This window comes from Cygnus olor, chromosome 28 (assembly GCF_009769625.2).
Source record: "Cygnus olor isolate bCygOlo1 chromosome 28, bCygOlo1.pri.v2, whole genome shotgun sequence".
In the NCBI taxonomy this organism is placed as follows: domain Eukaryota; kingdom Metazoa; phylum Chordata; class Aves; order Anseriformes; family Anatidae; genus Cygnus; species Cygnus olor.
In genome coordinates this window covers 2523156-2539161 of record NC_049196.1, presented here as the reverse complement: position 1 = coordinate 2539161, position 16006 = coordinate 2523156, and the positions used below count along the sequence as shown (strand labels likewise).

Sequence of the window (16006 nt, the reverse complement as noted above, 5' to 3'; positions counted from 1 at the left end):
TACGGATTGATCAAATCGGCTCGGTTGTTTTTAATGCAGTGTAGGCCACGAAGATGGGTCTGGAGAATCGTCTCCTGAACCATCCCAGCCTACAGCCTAGAGGGGAAAATAGGAGTATGTTAACATGAGACACCCTTGTTGCAGGCAAAATGAACGTGGATATTTAAATAAAGAATGTTTAGAGGAGAAGTTACATCTTTGAGCAGTCTCTCTCCTTTGAACGTAACATGAATTTCGGATAAGTGGAGATGCTCAGCTGTCGTAGAGCCTGCTCAGGGAACTAAAAACCCTGGTTTGCCTCCAGTTCTTCATTTCCTTCTTGTTTCCTTTCTTGACAGGGTCACAGTGTCATTAGGTCTGCCACAAACACGACTCTGCCCCATATGCTTATGTCGCAGCGTGTGATTGCTCCGAACCCTGCCCAGTTACAAGGGCAGCGCGTTCCTCCTAAGCCTGGCCTCATCCGCACTACAACTCCAAGCATGAATCCAGCCATCAACTACCAGCCGGTAGGTTCCCGACTCGTCGCTCTTTGGGCAGTTGTCCTGCGGGGTTAGCCAGGAAGGGGAATAGGAGGTGCCTCCGGGCCTGGTGCGTGCCGTGGAGGGGCTCAGGGTGAAGTCGTCGGAGCGAGGTTTGGAAACACGTCCCGAGCGTGGACACAGGCAGACGTCCCAGACTCATGGAGTGGAATGATAACTAATGGAAAGCTTCCCGACGTGGAGCTGCCACCACGCTGGGTCACCCAAACGGCGCCGCCAAGGCCCCAGTGCAGCGAGGCGACCGCTTTGGGAGCAGCCCCGGTTCCTCTCCCTGCAGTCAGCAGCACGCACTTGCTCACGTGTGCTTTTTTCCCTGCTTCTCTCTGACGGAAGGCTGAGACAAGCTCTAGGAGCCGGACACTTAAAACCATTCGTTTTACATCTGGAAGTCAAACTGGCAATGGAGAGGAAAGAAATACCACTTCCCAGCTGGAGCACCGGTCTCCTCAGTGCTCCATAAAGCAAAACAGCCCTTCTCCTGCGCACAGACCAGTTCCCTGGGATGCGCCCCCGTGCTCTGTGCACAGTCTTGTTTCCTTGTCCCGGGCTACAACGCTTGGCTGAAACGCTGTGTGGCTCTGTGGGCCCAGGTTAACAACCACTCCTAGCTCCTTTTAGGGGTTGTTGCCAGTTCTTAAGCCATTTAGTCTGTCCTAACGATGCTCTACTGCAAATCTGTATAAATTACAAACGTGACTGCACAGCGGTCCAAAAGCCTTGCGTTTGAGCAACTGTCAAACGTAATTGCACGTCTGATTTTAAAAAAGAAAACAAAAAAAAACCCAGCCTCTTACAGAAGAGTTGCAAGTTCATTGGTGTTAATTCATCATCTTCTTATTTAAATCTGCGTGAGTCATCCCCGATCAGCTCTACCATTAGTTTGAACCTACAGTAGACCAACTGGTTTGGGATTAGCTCGGTTCTCTGCCCTTTTTCACAATCAGCTGGGTATTAGCGGGCTTCAAGCAGTTTGCCCCAGTTTTCTGTTTTATCTTCTGCGTGTTATTCTCGATCAACACAGCGTTGTCCCCCGAGCTTTGGTAGTTGACCCTGTTTGAGTCGCTGAGCCAGTTTGTTGCTGTGTGGGATTTTCTCCTCTGCAAGCGTTGAAGCGTTGGTACCCCAGGAGACAGGTAGGCTGCACGAAAGGCTGGCAGCAGCGGCAGCCGTGGCAGCCGTGCTCAAATAGGTTGCAGGCTGATGGCTTCTTATCACAAAAGACTGCGAAAGCTGCAGCATCAGGTCAGCAGAAGCCTTTGTGCTCTGTTACCGTCACGTGCCGGAGGGACTGCGAATCCAAACGAACGGAGGATGCCGAAGGAAAGCTGCTGGAAATGGAAGAGGAGGGAATTGGCACGCTCGGAGCACCTGTGTGGGAGGGACGGGCACCATCTGGCAGCGGGGATGCTGCCTGGGCGCGCGCCAGCTCGGTGAAGCAAAAGGTGGAGGAGCAGAACTTGCCGTGAACAATGGTGCCAGCGAGTGAATCACGGCGCGCGGAGCTGCCTACACGCCGCTGGGCCTGCAGCTCTGCAGCGCGCCTTCCCTCGCCTGCAGGGCTCCTCGGGCTGCTCCGCACACCGAGCCTCGCCGGGGCGCCTTGCTCCGTGGGCACCTGCGTTGTGCCTGGCTCCTCGAGGGGCTGAGCCGTGCTCCTGAGTCCCAGCACGGCCCCTTCGCAAGGCGTGCGGGCAGAGGGCAGGTTGTCAGGGGGCTGCTTTAGGAGCTGAGCCGTAGCCGGGGCGCACGAGGCTCTCTCCTGCTCCCGAGTGTCAGCCCTGCATTAATCCCCTTCTCCTCTTCCTCCCCAGCAATCAAGTTCTTCTGTTCCTTGCCAGCGTACGTCGTCTTCAGCCATCTATATGAACCTTGCCTCTCACATCCAGCCTGGCACTGTGAACAGGGTGTCGTCTCCGCTCCCCAGCCCCAGTGCTCTGAACGACGCCGCCAACTCCCAGGCAGCCGCCAAGCTTGCCCTGCGCAAGCAGCTGGAGAAGACGCTGCTGGAGATCCCACCCCCGAAGCCGCCCGCGCCCCTGCTTCACTTCCTGCCGAGCGCAGCCAACAGCGAGTTCATCTACATGGTGGGGCTGGAGGAGGTGGTACAGAGCGTTATCGACAGCCAAGGTGAGCCCCGGGGAGCGTTCCCCCGCTTCGGCACCGGCAGCGGCGGCGCTACCACGTGCCGGCTCCTTCCGTCCCCTTCTTGCTTTGCACAACGCTGAAACCCGTGGCTTGGGGGCTGCAGGCGAGCGCTTGCTCCCCGTGCCCGGCTCTGTCCTCCATCCCCTCTTGCTGCAGCTTCTTCCAGCCGAGGGGAGGGCCGAGCCCGGCCCCGCAGCGCTCGGGAGCTGTGTGCCTGCCAGCCCCGCGGGCTTGGAGCCCGTCTGGCGGGGCTGGCGCTGTGGGAGAGCCTCTCCCTGGCAGCAGCCTTGATGTGCCGAGCCTGCAGCCCTCCCGGGAGCCCTGGCTGTGCCGCGGGGCTCGGCGGCCGGTGCAACCCGCCTGGCAGGGCCCGGGCGTGGAGATGGCTCTCGTGGGCCCGTCCCTCTCCCCAGACGTTGGGGAGCTGAGACGCAAAACCCGCTGAGCCCCCAAGCTGTGAGCGCCCGGGCTCCGTGGCCGGCCGCCGTCCCTGTCCCTGCAGCGAGGGGCCGTGCCCCTGCCTGTCCCCGGCACCCCCTCGTTCCCCGCGGCCGGTTTTCGAGCATCTTGCCCCATTTTTGAGCACCTCACCCCGGTTTTTGAGCACCTCGCCCCGTTTTCGGGCTCTACTGCCCGTTGCCATGGGAACGGGACGGTTAGCCGGTGGCGGAGTCGCACGAATTGGGTTACGTAAAGCCCACGGCAGCGTTTTTGGGGCGAGAGCCCCCGCAAAAGGGAGGTGAGAGAGGCTGGAGGGGGCAGCCCGCCCTGGGCAGAGGCTCGCTGGCTGCTGGCTGCTCCCATGGGAGCCCCGAGGGTCCCCGTGCTGGGGGTGCCAGGGCCTAGGGGCAGCAGCGGGTCCTTGCGATGCTGGCAGCGGGGTTTTGATGGCTGTAAGCTCCCGGGAAGCCCCACCAGCTCCCACCTCGCCCTTCCCTTCGCCGTGCAGCCTCCCAGGACGCTCTTCCACCCCTTGGAGCGCTGGCACCTTCCCTCGTGCGCCGGTGCCGTGCACGACGGCCTGTTGGTGTTGTGCCCGAGGTGGGAGGAGGCGGTGTAAGAGCAGAGGCTGCCCCGTTGCCCCACTTAACTCCCGCTCCTGGCGACTTGCAGGGAAAAGCTGCGCGTCCCTCCTGCGTGTGGAGCCCTTTGTCTGCGCTCAGTGCCGCACCGACTTCACCCCGCACTGGAAGCAGGAGAAAAATGGCAAGATCCTGTGCGAGCAGTGCATGACTTCCAACCAGAAGAAGGCACTGAAGGCAGAGCACACCAACCGGCTGAAGAACGCCTTCGTGAAAGCTTTGCAGCAGGAGCAGGCAAGTACACGGGCACGCACGGCAAACCTGCTGGGTGAACCCGGCTCCCCTCGGGGCGCCGGGAGCCGCAGCTCCCCTCCCTTTGTGCACCTCCATCCTTTTTGGTTCCTCGGCTGGGGCTCCTCGTGCTCGAGGAGTTTCACCTCTCCCTGGGGATGCGCCGCCCGCTCCCGCCGTGCGCGGGGTATTCCAGGAGCGGCTCTGCCTCTCCCTTTGTGCGCTTCCCCGCTGGATTTGTGACTCGTCCCGCTGACAGCAGTGGGAGGCAGAGTGGGCTGAGGGCTGAGTCAGGACAGCTGGCTTCTCTCCCCACTTTGCCACTGACTTCCTGGAACTCGAGGGAAGTCGCTTAACCGCTTGCTGCCTGCTCGCTCGGCTACGAAAGGAGGAGGGGCGGGGGACTCGCTGGGTTCCCGTGATAAATTGGCGTTGCAGAACTTGTTTGGAGGCCCTGGGGTGAAATAAACCGGAATCATAATTTGTGAACAGTTTAAACAAAAAAAAAAAAAAAACCACACACACAAAATGAAGCGGAATCCGGCTGCTGACAAGTCGGACGTGCCTGTTTTGGAGCAAGAGGAGTCGTCTTCTCTGGGCTGTTTGTAACAAGTGGGTGCAGAGAGAAAAAAGCTGTTCGTGCTGGCTGCGGCGAGCCTGCAGTTCCAGTCACACCTTGGGAAGGCAGCCGAGCTCTAAGTGGGCAGCAGGGCTTCAAATAAAGCTGTGATTGCACCGCATGGGGAGAGCAGCCCGTGGGAGGAACCTGCTTTCCCCTGCTCCTGGGATGCCACCCACTGCCGCCGGTGGCAGCTCTGCCCTCGGAACCTGCTTGGAAGGGCGGCGGGCGCGGGGCGAGCTCCTCGGGCAGGGCTCTCACCTTGCGGGGTGAGGTCTAAGCCTCCTACCTGAGGCCGCTCCTCTTCCTTTCTTGCAGGAAATTGAGCAGAGGCTACAGCAGCAGGCAGCCTTGTCCCCCACTGCGGCTCCTGCCGTCTCCAGCGTCAGCAAACAGGAGAACATCATGAGGCACCACACGCTCCGGCAGGTGAGCGGCTCCCGCCCGTCCCCGACACGCCGTCGCCTCGCGCGCGGGCAGGATGCGAGCTGGCTGTGAGCTGGCGGGGTGCAGCGAGCCCTCCTGCAGGGAGGGAGCCGTGAGCACCCTGCTGCCTGCAGAGCAGCCTTCTCCCGGTCCTCGAAGCAAGTTTAGGCTCTGGCTCCCCTTGGGCACTCTGCTTTTTCCTCTGGACTCCACGGTTGCTTCTAACCAGAGTCCCGTGACCCGTCTCGCAGTACCAGCAGCGTGTAGCTGCTGCCGCCTCCTCTCCCCCCCTTCCCCTGCGAATCCTGGCCCCGTCGGTCCCGTGCTGTCCGGCGGGGGAGCCCGTCGCGCCGCTGGGACCGCGCTGCCTCGCTCCTGCAAGCGGCGCTTCCGTGCGCCGCGCAAGGCCACGGCCGACTCCTCGTCCTCCGGCTGCAGCCCCGGCACCTTCCCGAGGGCCGTTCTGCCGGGCGTAGGGCTCGGCGTTGGGTGGGCTCTTCCCAAGAGACTCAACTCCACCTGTGTCACCTGTACGGGCCGAGTCCTTGCGGGTCCCGGCCACCGCCGGCACGCCGTGAGCTCACGTCCCCTCGTTCCTTCTCTCCCCCCGCAGGCTCCGCAGCCCCAGAGCACTTTGCAGCGTGGCATCCCCACCTCTGCCCGCTCCATGCTGTCCAACTTTGCGCAGGCGCCCCAGCTCTCGGTGGCGGGCGGTCTCCTCGGCATGCCAGGTAACGGCCCCGGGGACGGGGGCAGCCGGGGAGCGGGGCCGGGCGGGCGGCGCCTCGATGCTGTGTGTGTGTGGGGGGGAAAAACCACTGCCCCCCCCGGCTGCCGCACGTCTTAGAGGCGTCCCCAGCTGCTTTTCTCTCCCCTCTGCAGGTGTTAACATTGCATACCTGAATGCTGGGATCGGAGGCCACAAAGCGTCGAGTTTGGCGGACCGGCAGCGGGAATACCTTTTAGATATGATCCCCCCCCGGTCTATATCGCAGTCCATCAGCGGACAGAAATAACGCCTGCTGACCGCTCCCCTTCCTCCCCACCTCCGTCGCATGCAGTGCCTGTACTGGTGCCTACCGTACATGGGGAAAAAGACAAAAAAAAGAAACAAAACAAAACAAAACAAAAAAAAACGACAAACAAACAAAACGGAAAAAAAAAATCCACAAAAAAAGAAAAAGAAACAAAAAACAAAAAATCCCATTTCAAACCTTCAGCGACCTGTCCTTTTCCAAACCTTAACTTCTTTGGTTTTCTATAGCAGTGAGAGGTCACTTCCTTTGCCCGAGGTCAGAACAATGTCTGCTTGAAATCAGCACTATCCATGTGTTAAAGCTTGTTTTATGCTATTTTTTTTGTAATGACAAAGCATAGAATTTTTAATTGTGTTGTGTTTTTTTTTTTTTTCCCCCCTCCTCCTTTGCTAAATGGATGGTTAAACCTTTTTTTTTTTCTTTTTTTTTTTTTTTTTTTTCTCCTTTCCAGAGACTTGTAAAGGGTCATCCACTTTACATAAAGTGACCGTTTTTTTTTTCCAAAGGGCAGCCTGTGCTGACTCACGGGGGAAACTGGGGCAAAGCGATGCGATGGGCTTGGAGCCTGGACGGCCGTCCTCGCCGCCGGTAGGGTGCTATTTTCCCTTTGCTCACCAGAAGAAGCCAGGAGAGACGCTCCACGGCCAGCCGGGCACCTCGGCGCGTCCCTCCCGGAGGAGGGCAGCCCGCGGCCGCCGGACGGTGCCGGGAAGCCGCCGGCTGCGCCCCCCCCCACACACCCCCCCCACCCCCCCCACTTCGCCGTGGGGTCCCCGAGGGGGGTCTCGATGGCCCCGCGTGGCAGCGGCCCCCCCCCCGCTCGGTGCCGCGTCCCCCGGGCACGGCCGGCCCCGCGGTGCTCCTGGCGGCTGGCGCGCGGGAGCTGGGCTCCGGACGGTGGTGGCAAACCCCAAAGCGAGGAAAAAGCCGCGGGAGTCGTCGGAGAAATGCTCGATTTGCACTTAACCTTCACACTAACGGGCCCTCCCTCCTCCTCCTCCTCCTCTCCTTCCTCCTCGTCCTCCGGAGAGCAGAAACGGGCGCCCCCCCCCCCCCCCCCCCCCCGGGTCCTTGCGCTGCCCCCCCGGTGCCCAAAGCTGCCCCCAGCGCCGCGATGGAGCAGATCCCCGCAGGCGGCCGCAGGGAGACCCCCCCCCAGTTGTGTTTTCGTTTTTTTTTGTGTGTGTGTGTGTGTGTTTGATTTTCATTTTTTTATTTTTTAAAGTTTTTCTTCTTCCTCACCTTAAAATTTTCTCGTGCAATTTTCAGCCGCCCGCGGGGAGCCGCTTTTTGGCCCCCCCTGCCCCCCCCATCCCCCCCCCCCCTCGCACCGCGCCGCGGCCCCCGCACCCCAACCGCTGCCGGGGCCAATTTTGGGGCTGGGGGGGGACCAACTCTGGGCAGCGCCCCCCCACCCCCGACCCCCACCATCTCCCCCCGGCGCCCCCCCCTCAGTTCGATGAGCACTTACTCCCCGAGGGGTGTGGGCGCCCCAAAGCCCCCGCCCGGGGCCCTCCAGAAGCAAAAGGCTTTTTTTGGGGGGGGGGGGGGGGGGGGCTAGTGAAGCGTAGTGGCATATATATATATGTATAGAAAAAACATATATATATATACACACACACACATATATTTTGTGTGTGTTTTTGTTTGTTTGTTTTTAATCTCTTTTAGCTGGCGTGGCCCCCCCCTCCCCGCCCCCCAGGACCCCGGGTTCCTCCCCAACCTCTCCCCTTTTTTCTCGCCCGGGGGGGGGCTGTGCCCGGTTGTCCTTTCCCCTGGGATCCAGCTGAGACTTTTTGGGGTTTTTAACACCCCCCCCCCCGACCCCCCCCCCCCAGCCCTCGTTCAAGTGCCATTGTCCCCAATCAGGTGTCGCCGAGAGGTACGAGGTGACCTGGGCGCATTGGTTGAGATGAAATTTTAAAAATTTAAGGAAAGAAAGAAAGAAAAAAAAAAAAAAAAGTGCAATACTTCGGAGATGAGTCTCTGCCGCCGGGGGGGGGGGCGGGGGGGGGGGGTGGGAAGGGGCCGGGGGGGGGGGGGCACAGCGTCCCGCTGCGGGGCAGGCTGGTGGCTTCATGGTGCTAAGGGAAATTCGGGGAGGGGCCCGGCCCCTGCTCCAGGCCCCCCCCCCCCCCGGCCCCGACACACCCGGGACTGGGGGTCCTGCCCCCCCCCCCCCCCCCCCCCCCCCCGACCCCCCCGCCCCCCCCGTCGGATGCGCAGCTCCCGGTTTGCTTTCGTCTTGACCACCGCGTGCGAGCCCCCCCCCGGCCCCCCCCCGGCCCCCCCTGGATGTGATGTACGGTAGAAAATCGTCATTTCTTCTTTTTTTTGTTGTTGTTGGTGGTTTTTTTCTTTTTCTTTTTTTTTTTCCTGTTTTTTGGCTACAGAAATGAGGGTTTCTTTCCCGCTTTTGTTAGCTTTTGTTTTACCGCTAGCTGTAGAGCCGCTTGTGAAAAAAAAAAAAATGCTTATTGGGGTTTATTTTTATTTTTTTTTTTTTTTTTTGGTTCCTCCAAAGGCGTTCCCCCCCCCCCCCACCCTCTAACCTCCCCCCTCATCGCCCCCCCCACCCCGACGAGATCTTAACTAGCTTATGGTATTGCTGCCGAAATGTTATAACAAGGACTCATTCGTGTATATAAGCTATTTCTTGACACATTAAAAAAAAAAAAAAAAAGGAAAAAAAAAATTGTACATGGTGTAGAAAAAAATAAGGAAAAAAAGGAAAAAAAAAAAAAAAAAAGAAAAGAAAAAAGAACCCAACCCGAAAAAAACAAACGACAAAAACCAGACGAGCCTAGCCATGGGTGTTGTGGAAGTTGTCACGTCCTTTTCGTAGTGTGGCCTCGTGCGTGTGACATGAACCGTGCAAAAAGTGGGGGGGGGTCCGGCTGGGCTGGGGGGGGGGGGGGGGGGGGGCGGGGGGGGGGGGAGGGCGGCGGGGATGCACTGGTGGCGGCGGCCACCTCCCAAATCTGTGCCTTCACACACACACGACAGGACCCCCCCCCCCTCCCCCCACGCCCCCCCCCCTCCCCCCAACGCCCCCCCCCCCAAGATCCCCCCCCCCCCAACCGCCCCCCCCCCCCCCCCAACCCCTCCCAGCACGGCGGGGCCGGGGGGGGGGCTTCCCGCAGAGCACCGGGAGCGGGGGGCCCGGGGGGGGGGAAATCGGGGGGCGTGGGGGGGGACGGGGGGGGGGGGGAGGGGACGGGGGGGGACGAGTATTCTGAACTGTAACTGTATTTGCACTGTTTTTATTATTGCATTGGCATATATACAATATACAGCTATAACAACCTGCGGTGTGCCGCCTCCTTCGTCTCCCCCCCCCCCCCCCCCCCCGACACCCCCCCCATCCCCATCCCCTCCCCATCAAAACCAGGAACTTTGGTCCCCCCCAAATTGCAGAGATTTTGTCCCAAAGCTGCTAGGAGAGGTTTGGGGGGGGGGGGGGCGGGTGCTTTCATCTTCTCCCCCTCCCCCCCCCCCCCAAATGGGTGCCAGGATCAGGCCCCTGAAACACGCCCCCCCCCCCCCCCAGCATCCCCCCCCCTTTGCACTGAGACCCCCCCCCGCCCCCCATCTCTACTAGAGCCCCCCCACCCCCCCACCCCCCCCTGCCCCAGCTTCCATTGCTCTTTTGGGGCATGGGAGGGGGTCACTGCCCAACCCCCCACCCCCAAATTGCCCCCCCCCCCCCCCCCCACGGTGCCCCCCCCCCCCCATGATTCCCAAACTGCTGCCCCCACCCCAGCTCCGTCACCTTTCGGGGGGGGGTGGGGGGGGGGGCACCAGCATCACCCCTGTGTGAGCATGGGGGGGGGAGGGGGGGGGCAGCCATGAGAGACACCCCCCCCAAAAAAAAAGAGGGGGTGCCAGCAGCTGAGCAGGAGGTGTGAAACTGCACAATTTAAAGGACACCCCCCCCCCGACACCCCCACCTTCTTTTTTTTTTTTTTTTCTGCATTGTGTTTGAAAAATCTGGTTTAAAAAGGAAAAGAAAAAGAAAAAAAGCCGTTTAAATCCTGCCAACTGGTTATGCAGTGACTGGTTACAAATAATAAGCTAATTTTTGGAGAAAGGAGTTAAAAAAGAAATAAAAAAACTTTGTAATATTTATCACTTGCAAGCTATGTTTAATAAAGAAAGGAATGATTTATAACTTTGGATGCGGCTGCTGTGGTGCATTGGGGCTGCGGGAGGCGGGTGCGGGTCCCAGCCGGAGTTGTTTTGGGGCAAAATCCCCCGAATTGAGGCCAAGCGTCATTGCTGGCCTTGGTGTCACCCCCTGCCCCGAGCCCTCGGTGCCCCCCATGGGTGCCCCCCGCCCAGCGCGGGGTGGGATGGGGGTGACAGACGCGGTGACGAGGCTTGCTACAAAAAGTTTTTATTTGCCAAAAAAACAACCCGAAATGGGAGAATTTTACATAGAAAGGGCCCCGAGGAGGGGGAAGGCACCGGCGGCTGGGGCAGGAGCCCCATGGGGGGGGACAGGGAGACGGGGGGGACCTGGGGCTGGCAGGACGGACGGGGGGACCCCAGGACAGATGTGGGGGCTGTAGGATGGATATAGGGACCGCAGGACAGATTTGGGGACTGCAGGATGGACGTGGGGACCTCAGGATGGACAAGGGGACTGCAGGATGGATGTGGGGCATGTAGGATGGATGTGGGGGCCACGGGATGGACATGGAGACTGTAGGATGGACGTGGGGGCTGCGGGACAGACATGAGGACCGCAGGACAGACCTAGGGACCACAGGATGGACGTGGGGCCTGTAAGATGGACGTGGGGCCTGTAGGATTGATGTGAGGACTGCAGGACGGACGTGGGGACTGCAGGACAGCCAGCCACGGATCGCCGTGGGCCACCCCCTCCTGGACCACTCGGCCCCTCGGGGCACCGGCCTAAATCCGGACCCGCCCGGCCACGACGTCCTCCCAGAGCGCGGGGCCGAGGGGCACGTAGGCCCGGGTGGCCTCGTCCAGCAGGAAGAGGGGGTCAGGGACGCGCGCCGGGTCGAAGCCCTCCTGCGCCAGGCGCACCTTCTGCTGCTTGAAGGTCGCCGTCATCTCCAGGCGCTCCTGGCGCGGCGACACGGAGGTGCTGGGCCCCCTCCCCTCCCCGCGTCCCCCCCTGTCCCCGTGTCCCCCCCCGGCCCCCCGTTACCTGCAGCCGGAGGAAGCGGGGGCGGGCGTAGGGGGGCAGCAGCTCCACCACGTGCTGGTAGAGCCCGGCGCCGTCCAGCCGGCAGCCGGGGCGCAGCACCAGCGCCGCCATCCCGGCACGGCCCTCGTGGCCTGGGGAACGATGGGCAGAGCTGGGGGGGGGGCACCGCTGGGTGATGGGGGGGTGGGGGGCAGCGGGGTGGCTGGGGGGGGGCAGCGCTACCTGGCACGCTGACGCCGTAGACGGTGACTTCTTGCAGCGCCTCGTGGGCCGCCAGGGCTTCGGCCACCTCTGTGGTGGCCACGTTCTCGCCTTTCCACCTTGGGGGGGGTTGGAGGGGGGCTGAGCACCCCATCGTGATAGGGGGAGATGCTCTGGGGAGGGGAAAAGGGGGGGGTTGCACGGTCCCCATGGGGCAGAGATGGGGTGGGGGCCGCGTGCTCAGCACCACCTGTACGTGTCGCCGGTGCGGTCGCGGAAGCGGACGAACTGGGCCGCATCCTGCTCCACCAGGTCGCCGGTGCTGAAGTAGGTGTCGCCCTCGGCGAAGACCCCGCGCAGCAGCTTCTGCTCCGACAGCTCCTGGCTGCCGGCGTAGCCCAGAAAGGGGGTCCGGGGGGTCACCGGGGCGATCAGCAGCCCCGTCTCGCCTGCGGGGACGGGGGCTGTGTGAGGAGGATGGCCGTGGGACCCCCACCCTCCCTGGGACCCCCAACTTCCCTGGGACCCCCACCCCCCCCAGCTCTGTCCCCAGCCCCCCGACTCACCCGTCCCCACGCGGATGCAGCGCCCGGCCGCGTCCCGCACCGGGGCTCCCTTGGCCACGTCGTAGCGCACGATCTCGAAGGGCGAGAAGAGCTGGGGAGCGTGGCGTCAGGATGCTGGGATGGGGATGGGGACGAGGAATTCCCCATCCCAGCCCCCAGCTCCGTCCCCCCCCCGCCCCCAGCACCTTGTAGATGAAGCTGCTGCGCCCCACGGCGCCCGGCGTGCCGGTGTAGTTGAAGAGGGTGACGTTGCCCTCGGTCAGCCCGTAGGTCTCCACGATGCGGATGGCCCCGAAGCGCTCCAGGAAGCGCCGCCAGACATCAGGGCGCAGCCCGCTGCCCACCGCCAGCCGCAGCCCGTGCTGTCGCTCCCCAGGGCACTGCGGGAGGCAGGGTCAGCACTGGGGGGGGGGCTCTGGAACCCCTCCCGGTCCTGCCTCCAACCCCCAGGCCCCCCCAGACCTGGGGCTGGTTGACCAGGTAGCGGCAGAGCTCCCCGATGTACTGGAAGACGGTGACGCCCTCGGCACGGCAATCGTCCCAGAACTGGCTGGCCGAGAACTTCTCCTTCAGCACGCACGTGGCCCCTGCACGAAGAGGAGGAATCAGCCCCCCCCCGCCCCCCCCTGATGTCACCCGGGGGCCCCCAGCGCCGCTCACCGATGCCGATGCAGCCGACGATGCCCAGCAGCGACCCGGCCATGTGGTAGAGCGGCAGCGCCAGGTACACCACGTCGCGGCTGGAGGCGCCCACCAGCTCGTAGAAGCTCAGGCACATGATGGACTTGAGGTGGGAGACGCGGGCGGCCTTGGGTAGACCTGGTGGGGAGATGGGGGAGGATGCTGAGCCCCCCCCGGGCCCCTTTCCCTGCGGTGCCCCCGTCCCACCAGTGCCGTCCCCACCGGTGGTGCCCGAGGTGAAGATGTAGAGGCAGGTGTCGTTCATGTCCTCGGGCTGCCACACGTCCTCGGGCTCCAGCTCCTCCGAGGCCTCATCCAGCAGCTCCTGCAGGGCCACCACGCCGGGGGGGTACGGCCCCGCGCCCAGCACCCACACCACGATGCCATCCTCCTGCAGGCTGGGCAGGATCGGCTCCACCATGGGAAACAGGTCTGGGGAAGGGGGCATGGGATGGGGTGGGGTCAGGCCCTGGGCATGGCCCCAGTCCCCCCCCCGGCCTGTCCTGGTGGGGCAGAAGCTGGGCACCCACATCTGTGGGTGGCATCAGCCTTCGGGGACCTCCCCCCTCCCAGCCAGGGCTGCCCCTTTGGCACCCCAAACCCTGGTTTTGCCATGAGGCAAGGGGATGGGGCACATGGCCGGGACCCTCCTGGGCACCCCCAGCTCCCTGACCCCGCATCGCCCCCATGCTGGAGACACCCCAGTGCACCCCCCCCCCCCCCCCCCCCATCCCAGGTGGCCGTCCTGAGCTCGGTACCGCTGCCCCCCCATGGCCCCATCCCCAGTACCACCATCCCTCTGTACCCCTGGTACCCCTGCGCCCCCATACCTGGTACCCAGGTACCTCCGGAGTCCCCAGTACCCCAATCCCTGGTGCCCCCGGTACCCTGGCACCCCTCATCCCTGTGCTGCCTCGGTGGCCTTGTCGGTACCTCTGGGATCCCAGTGCCCCCACCCACCATGCCCCTGGTACCCCAGTATGACCGCTTGGTACCCCCATACCTCCATCCCAGTACTCCCAGCATCCCCATCTCCTACACAACCCCATTGCCTTTATCTCTGGTATTCTGGTGCCTCCATCCCTGGTGCTCCCTCCGCCAGTAATCCCAGTATCCCGGTTCCCCCAGTCCTCTCGGTACCCTTGACGCCCCCACCTCTTGGTGCTCCTTCTCCCAGTACTCCCAGCCTCCCGGTGCTCCCACCCCATAGGTAGCCCGGTGCCCTTAGCTCCGGTACCCAGGTGCTCCCAGTGTCCCCATCCCCTGGTCCCCCCATCCCCGGCACTCCCAGAGCCCCAGTGCCCCATCCCCTGGCCCCGCCGGTGCCCCCATCCCTTGGATCCCCCCCCCAGTCCCCCATCCCCAGTACTCCCAGTATCCCAGTGCCCCATTGTCTGGTCCACCAGGTGCCACCATCCTTTGGTACCCCTGACCCCCCTGCTTCCCCCTGGTGCCCCCACCCCCGTACTCCCAGTATACCGGTGCCCCATTACCCGGTGTCCCCAGTGCCCCCAGTCCCCCCACCCCCGGCACTCCCAGTATCCCAGTGCCCCATCTCCCGCCCCCTCCTGGTGCCCCCATCCCTTGCTCCCCCCGGCCCCCTTGCCCCCCCGCTCTGCTCCCAGCACCCCGGTGCCCCCCCCCCCGTACTCCCAGCATCCCGGTGCCCCCCCCCCGCTCCTCACCGTGCGCCACCAGCAGCGCCCTGGCCCCGCAGGCGCGCAGGCAGTGGCGGAGCGCTTTGGGGCGCAGCGCCGTGCCCAGGAAGGCGGCCCGGGCCCCCAGCGCCGCCAGCCCGAGCCAGCCCCAGACGAAACCGGGCTCGTTGCCCGCCAGCAGCCCCACGGCCACGCCGGGCCCCAGCTCCCCGCCGCCCCCCGCCAGCGGCCGCCCCCGCAGCGCGTTCGCCACCCGCGCCACCGCCGCCGCCGCCCGCCCGTAGGGCACGGGCCCGGCCGCCGCCCGCAGGAACGGCCGCGCCGGGGCCGCCCGCGCCGCCCGCAGGAACCGAGCCGCCAGGCTGCCGCCGCCGCCGCCCCCCCCCCGAGCCCCCCCCCGCCGCCGCCGCCGCCGCCGCCGCCGCCGCCGCCGCCGCCCGCCGCCGGCACCGCGCCGCCCGCGCCACGAAGGCGGCGTCCGCCCAGAGCCGCGGCCACAGCAGCCGCTGCAGCAGCGCCAGCGCCGCCAGCCCCGCCGCCAGCAGCGCCGCCAGCGCCATGGCCGCGACCCCCGGACCCCCCCCTCAGCCGCCCCCGCCGCCACCGACAGCCCCGGCAGGGGCCGCCCCCGGGAGGAGCCGCCCCCGCCCCCGCCCCGGGGCCGGCCCCGCCGCGGCTCTGCCCGCCCCCGCCGCGTAAAGCCCCCCCCAGCCCCGTCCAACCCCCCCTCCTGCTCGCCCCCCCCCCCCCGCACCCCCATCCTGCTCGCCCCCCCCATTTCGTCCCTGGCCTCCTCCCCACGTCCCCCCCCCTTCCAGCCCCGTGCCCCTCGCCCCCCCCATCGCATCACCGTTCTCCTCGCCGCAGCCCCCCCCGCAACGTCCCCGTCCTCCCCATGTCCCCCCCATTCCAGCCCCGTGCCCCTCGCCGTGCCCCCCGTCACGGCCCCAACCCCCGTATCACAGCCCCCCCATTTCATCCCTGTGCCCTTCCCCACGGCCCCCCCATCGCATCACCGTTCTCCTTGCCCCCACAAGTCCCCGTCCTCCTCACCACATCCCCCCCATTCCCTCCGTCCCCCTTCCACTGACCCCCCAATCATGGCCCCAGCCCCCCCATCCCAACCCTGTCCCCCTCCCCATGCCCCCCCCTCACAGCCCCAGCCCCCTGACTACAGTCCCCCCATTCCACCCCTGCCCCCCCCCAGCCTCCCCTTTCTGCTCCTGGCCCCTTCCCTCCCCCGTGGCTCGGGGGGGTCAACAGCACCGCAGACCCCTCGCATGGGGGGGGGCTGCTGCCATAGAATGGGGACAGTGGGGGGGGGCTCAGCACCACGGAGCCCTCCAGGAGCCGCGGCACAAAGCGGGGGCGCTGGGTACAAAACAGCGGAAGAGTTTTTATTGTTTTTTTTTTTTTAAAAAAAAAAAAAAAAAAAAAAAAAAACTTAAAAATCGCTAATAGCTCTGGGGGTGAAAATGGAAAGCGGCCCCCCCCCCCCCCTCCTTGCGCAGGCGATGAGCTCCGGCGTGGGCAGCGCCACCGAGCCGAGCCCCCCACAGCAGCTCCGTGCCCCGGGGGGAGCGCCCCTGGGCCCTCGGCCACTCCGTCCCCCTCCCCGAAGCATCCCGGAGCAGCCAGC

General features: G+C 64.1%; 2 protein-coding genes across 8 annotated transcripts in view; one reads left to right on the top strand and one right to left on the bottom strand.

Moving 5' to 3' along the window:
• GATAD2B (GATA zinc finger domain containing 2B) overlaps positions 1-6431 on the top strand; it is a 35072-nt gene extending 28641 nt beyond the window's left edge. For all 7 annotated transcript variants that reach the window (XM_040539214.1, XM_040539216.1, XM_040539215.1 and 4 more), the window contains exons 6-11: positions 339-509; positions 2354-2669; positions 3801-4003; positions 4938-5048; positions 5659-5776; positions 5928-6431. In XM_040539214.1, the coding sequence (XP_040395148.1) occupies positions 339-509; positions 2354-2669; positions 3801-4003; positions 4938-5048; positions 5659-5776; positions 5928-6061 (1053 nt within the window). In that variant the 3' untranslated portion in view covers positions 6062-6431. The remainder of the gene's footprint in view (positions 1-338; positions 510-2353; positions 2670-3800; positions 4004-4937; positions 5049-5658; positions 5777-5927) is intronic.
• A 4030-nt stretch (positions 6432-10461) lies between these two features.
• Positions 10462-14927, bottom strand: SLC27A3 (solute carrier family 27 member 3). Its single transcript, XM_040538597.1, has 11 exons — positions 14818-14927; positions 14395-14729; positions 12932-13141; positions 12689-12847; positions 12491-12615; positions 12214-12408; positions 12029-12119; positions 11713-11911; positions 11484-11581; positions 11262-11392; positions 10462-11176 (listed from the first exon to the last, which is right to left on the bottom strand). Exons 1-11 carry the CDS (start codon positions 14925-14927, stop codon positions 11000-11002), a joined length of 1830 nt encoding a protein of 609 aa, XP_040394531.1. The 3' UTR covers positions 10462-10999.
• Positions 14928-16006: the final 1079 nt, after the last annotated feature.

Excerpts from the sequence above, each read along its gene's own strand:
- SLC27A3 (XM_040538597.1), bottom strand. The coding sequence starts at position 14,927 with ATGGCGCTGGCGGCGCTGCTGGCGGCGGGGCTGGCGGCGCTGGCGCTG. Across the intron at positions 13,142-14,394 it reads GGCGCTGCTGGTGGCGCACG|ACCTGTTTCCCATGGTGGAG; the intron begins GTGAGGAGCGGG and ends CCCCTTCCCCAG. Across the intron at positions 11,912-12,028 it reads CTGCATCCGCGTGGGGACGG|GCGAGACGGGGCTGCTGATC; the intron begins GTGAGTCGGGGG and ends CCGTCCCCGCAG.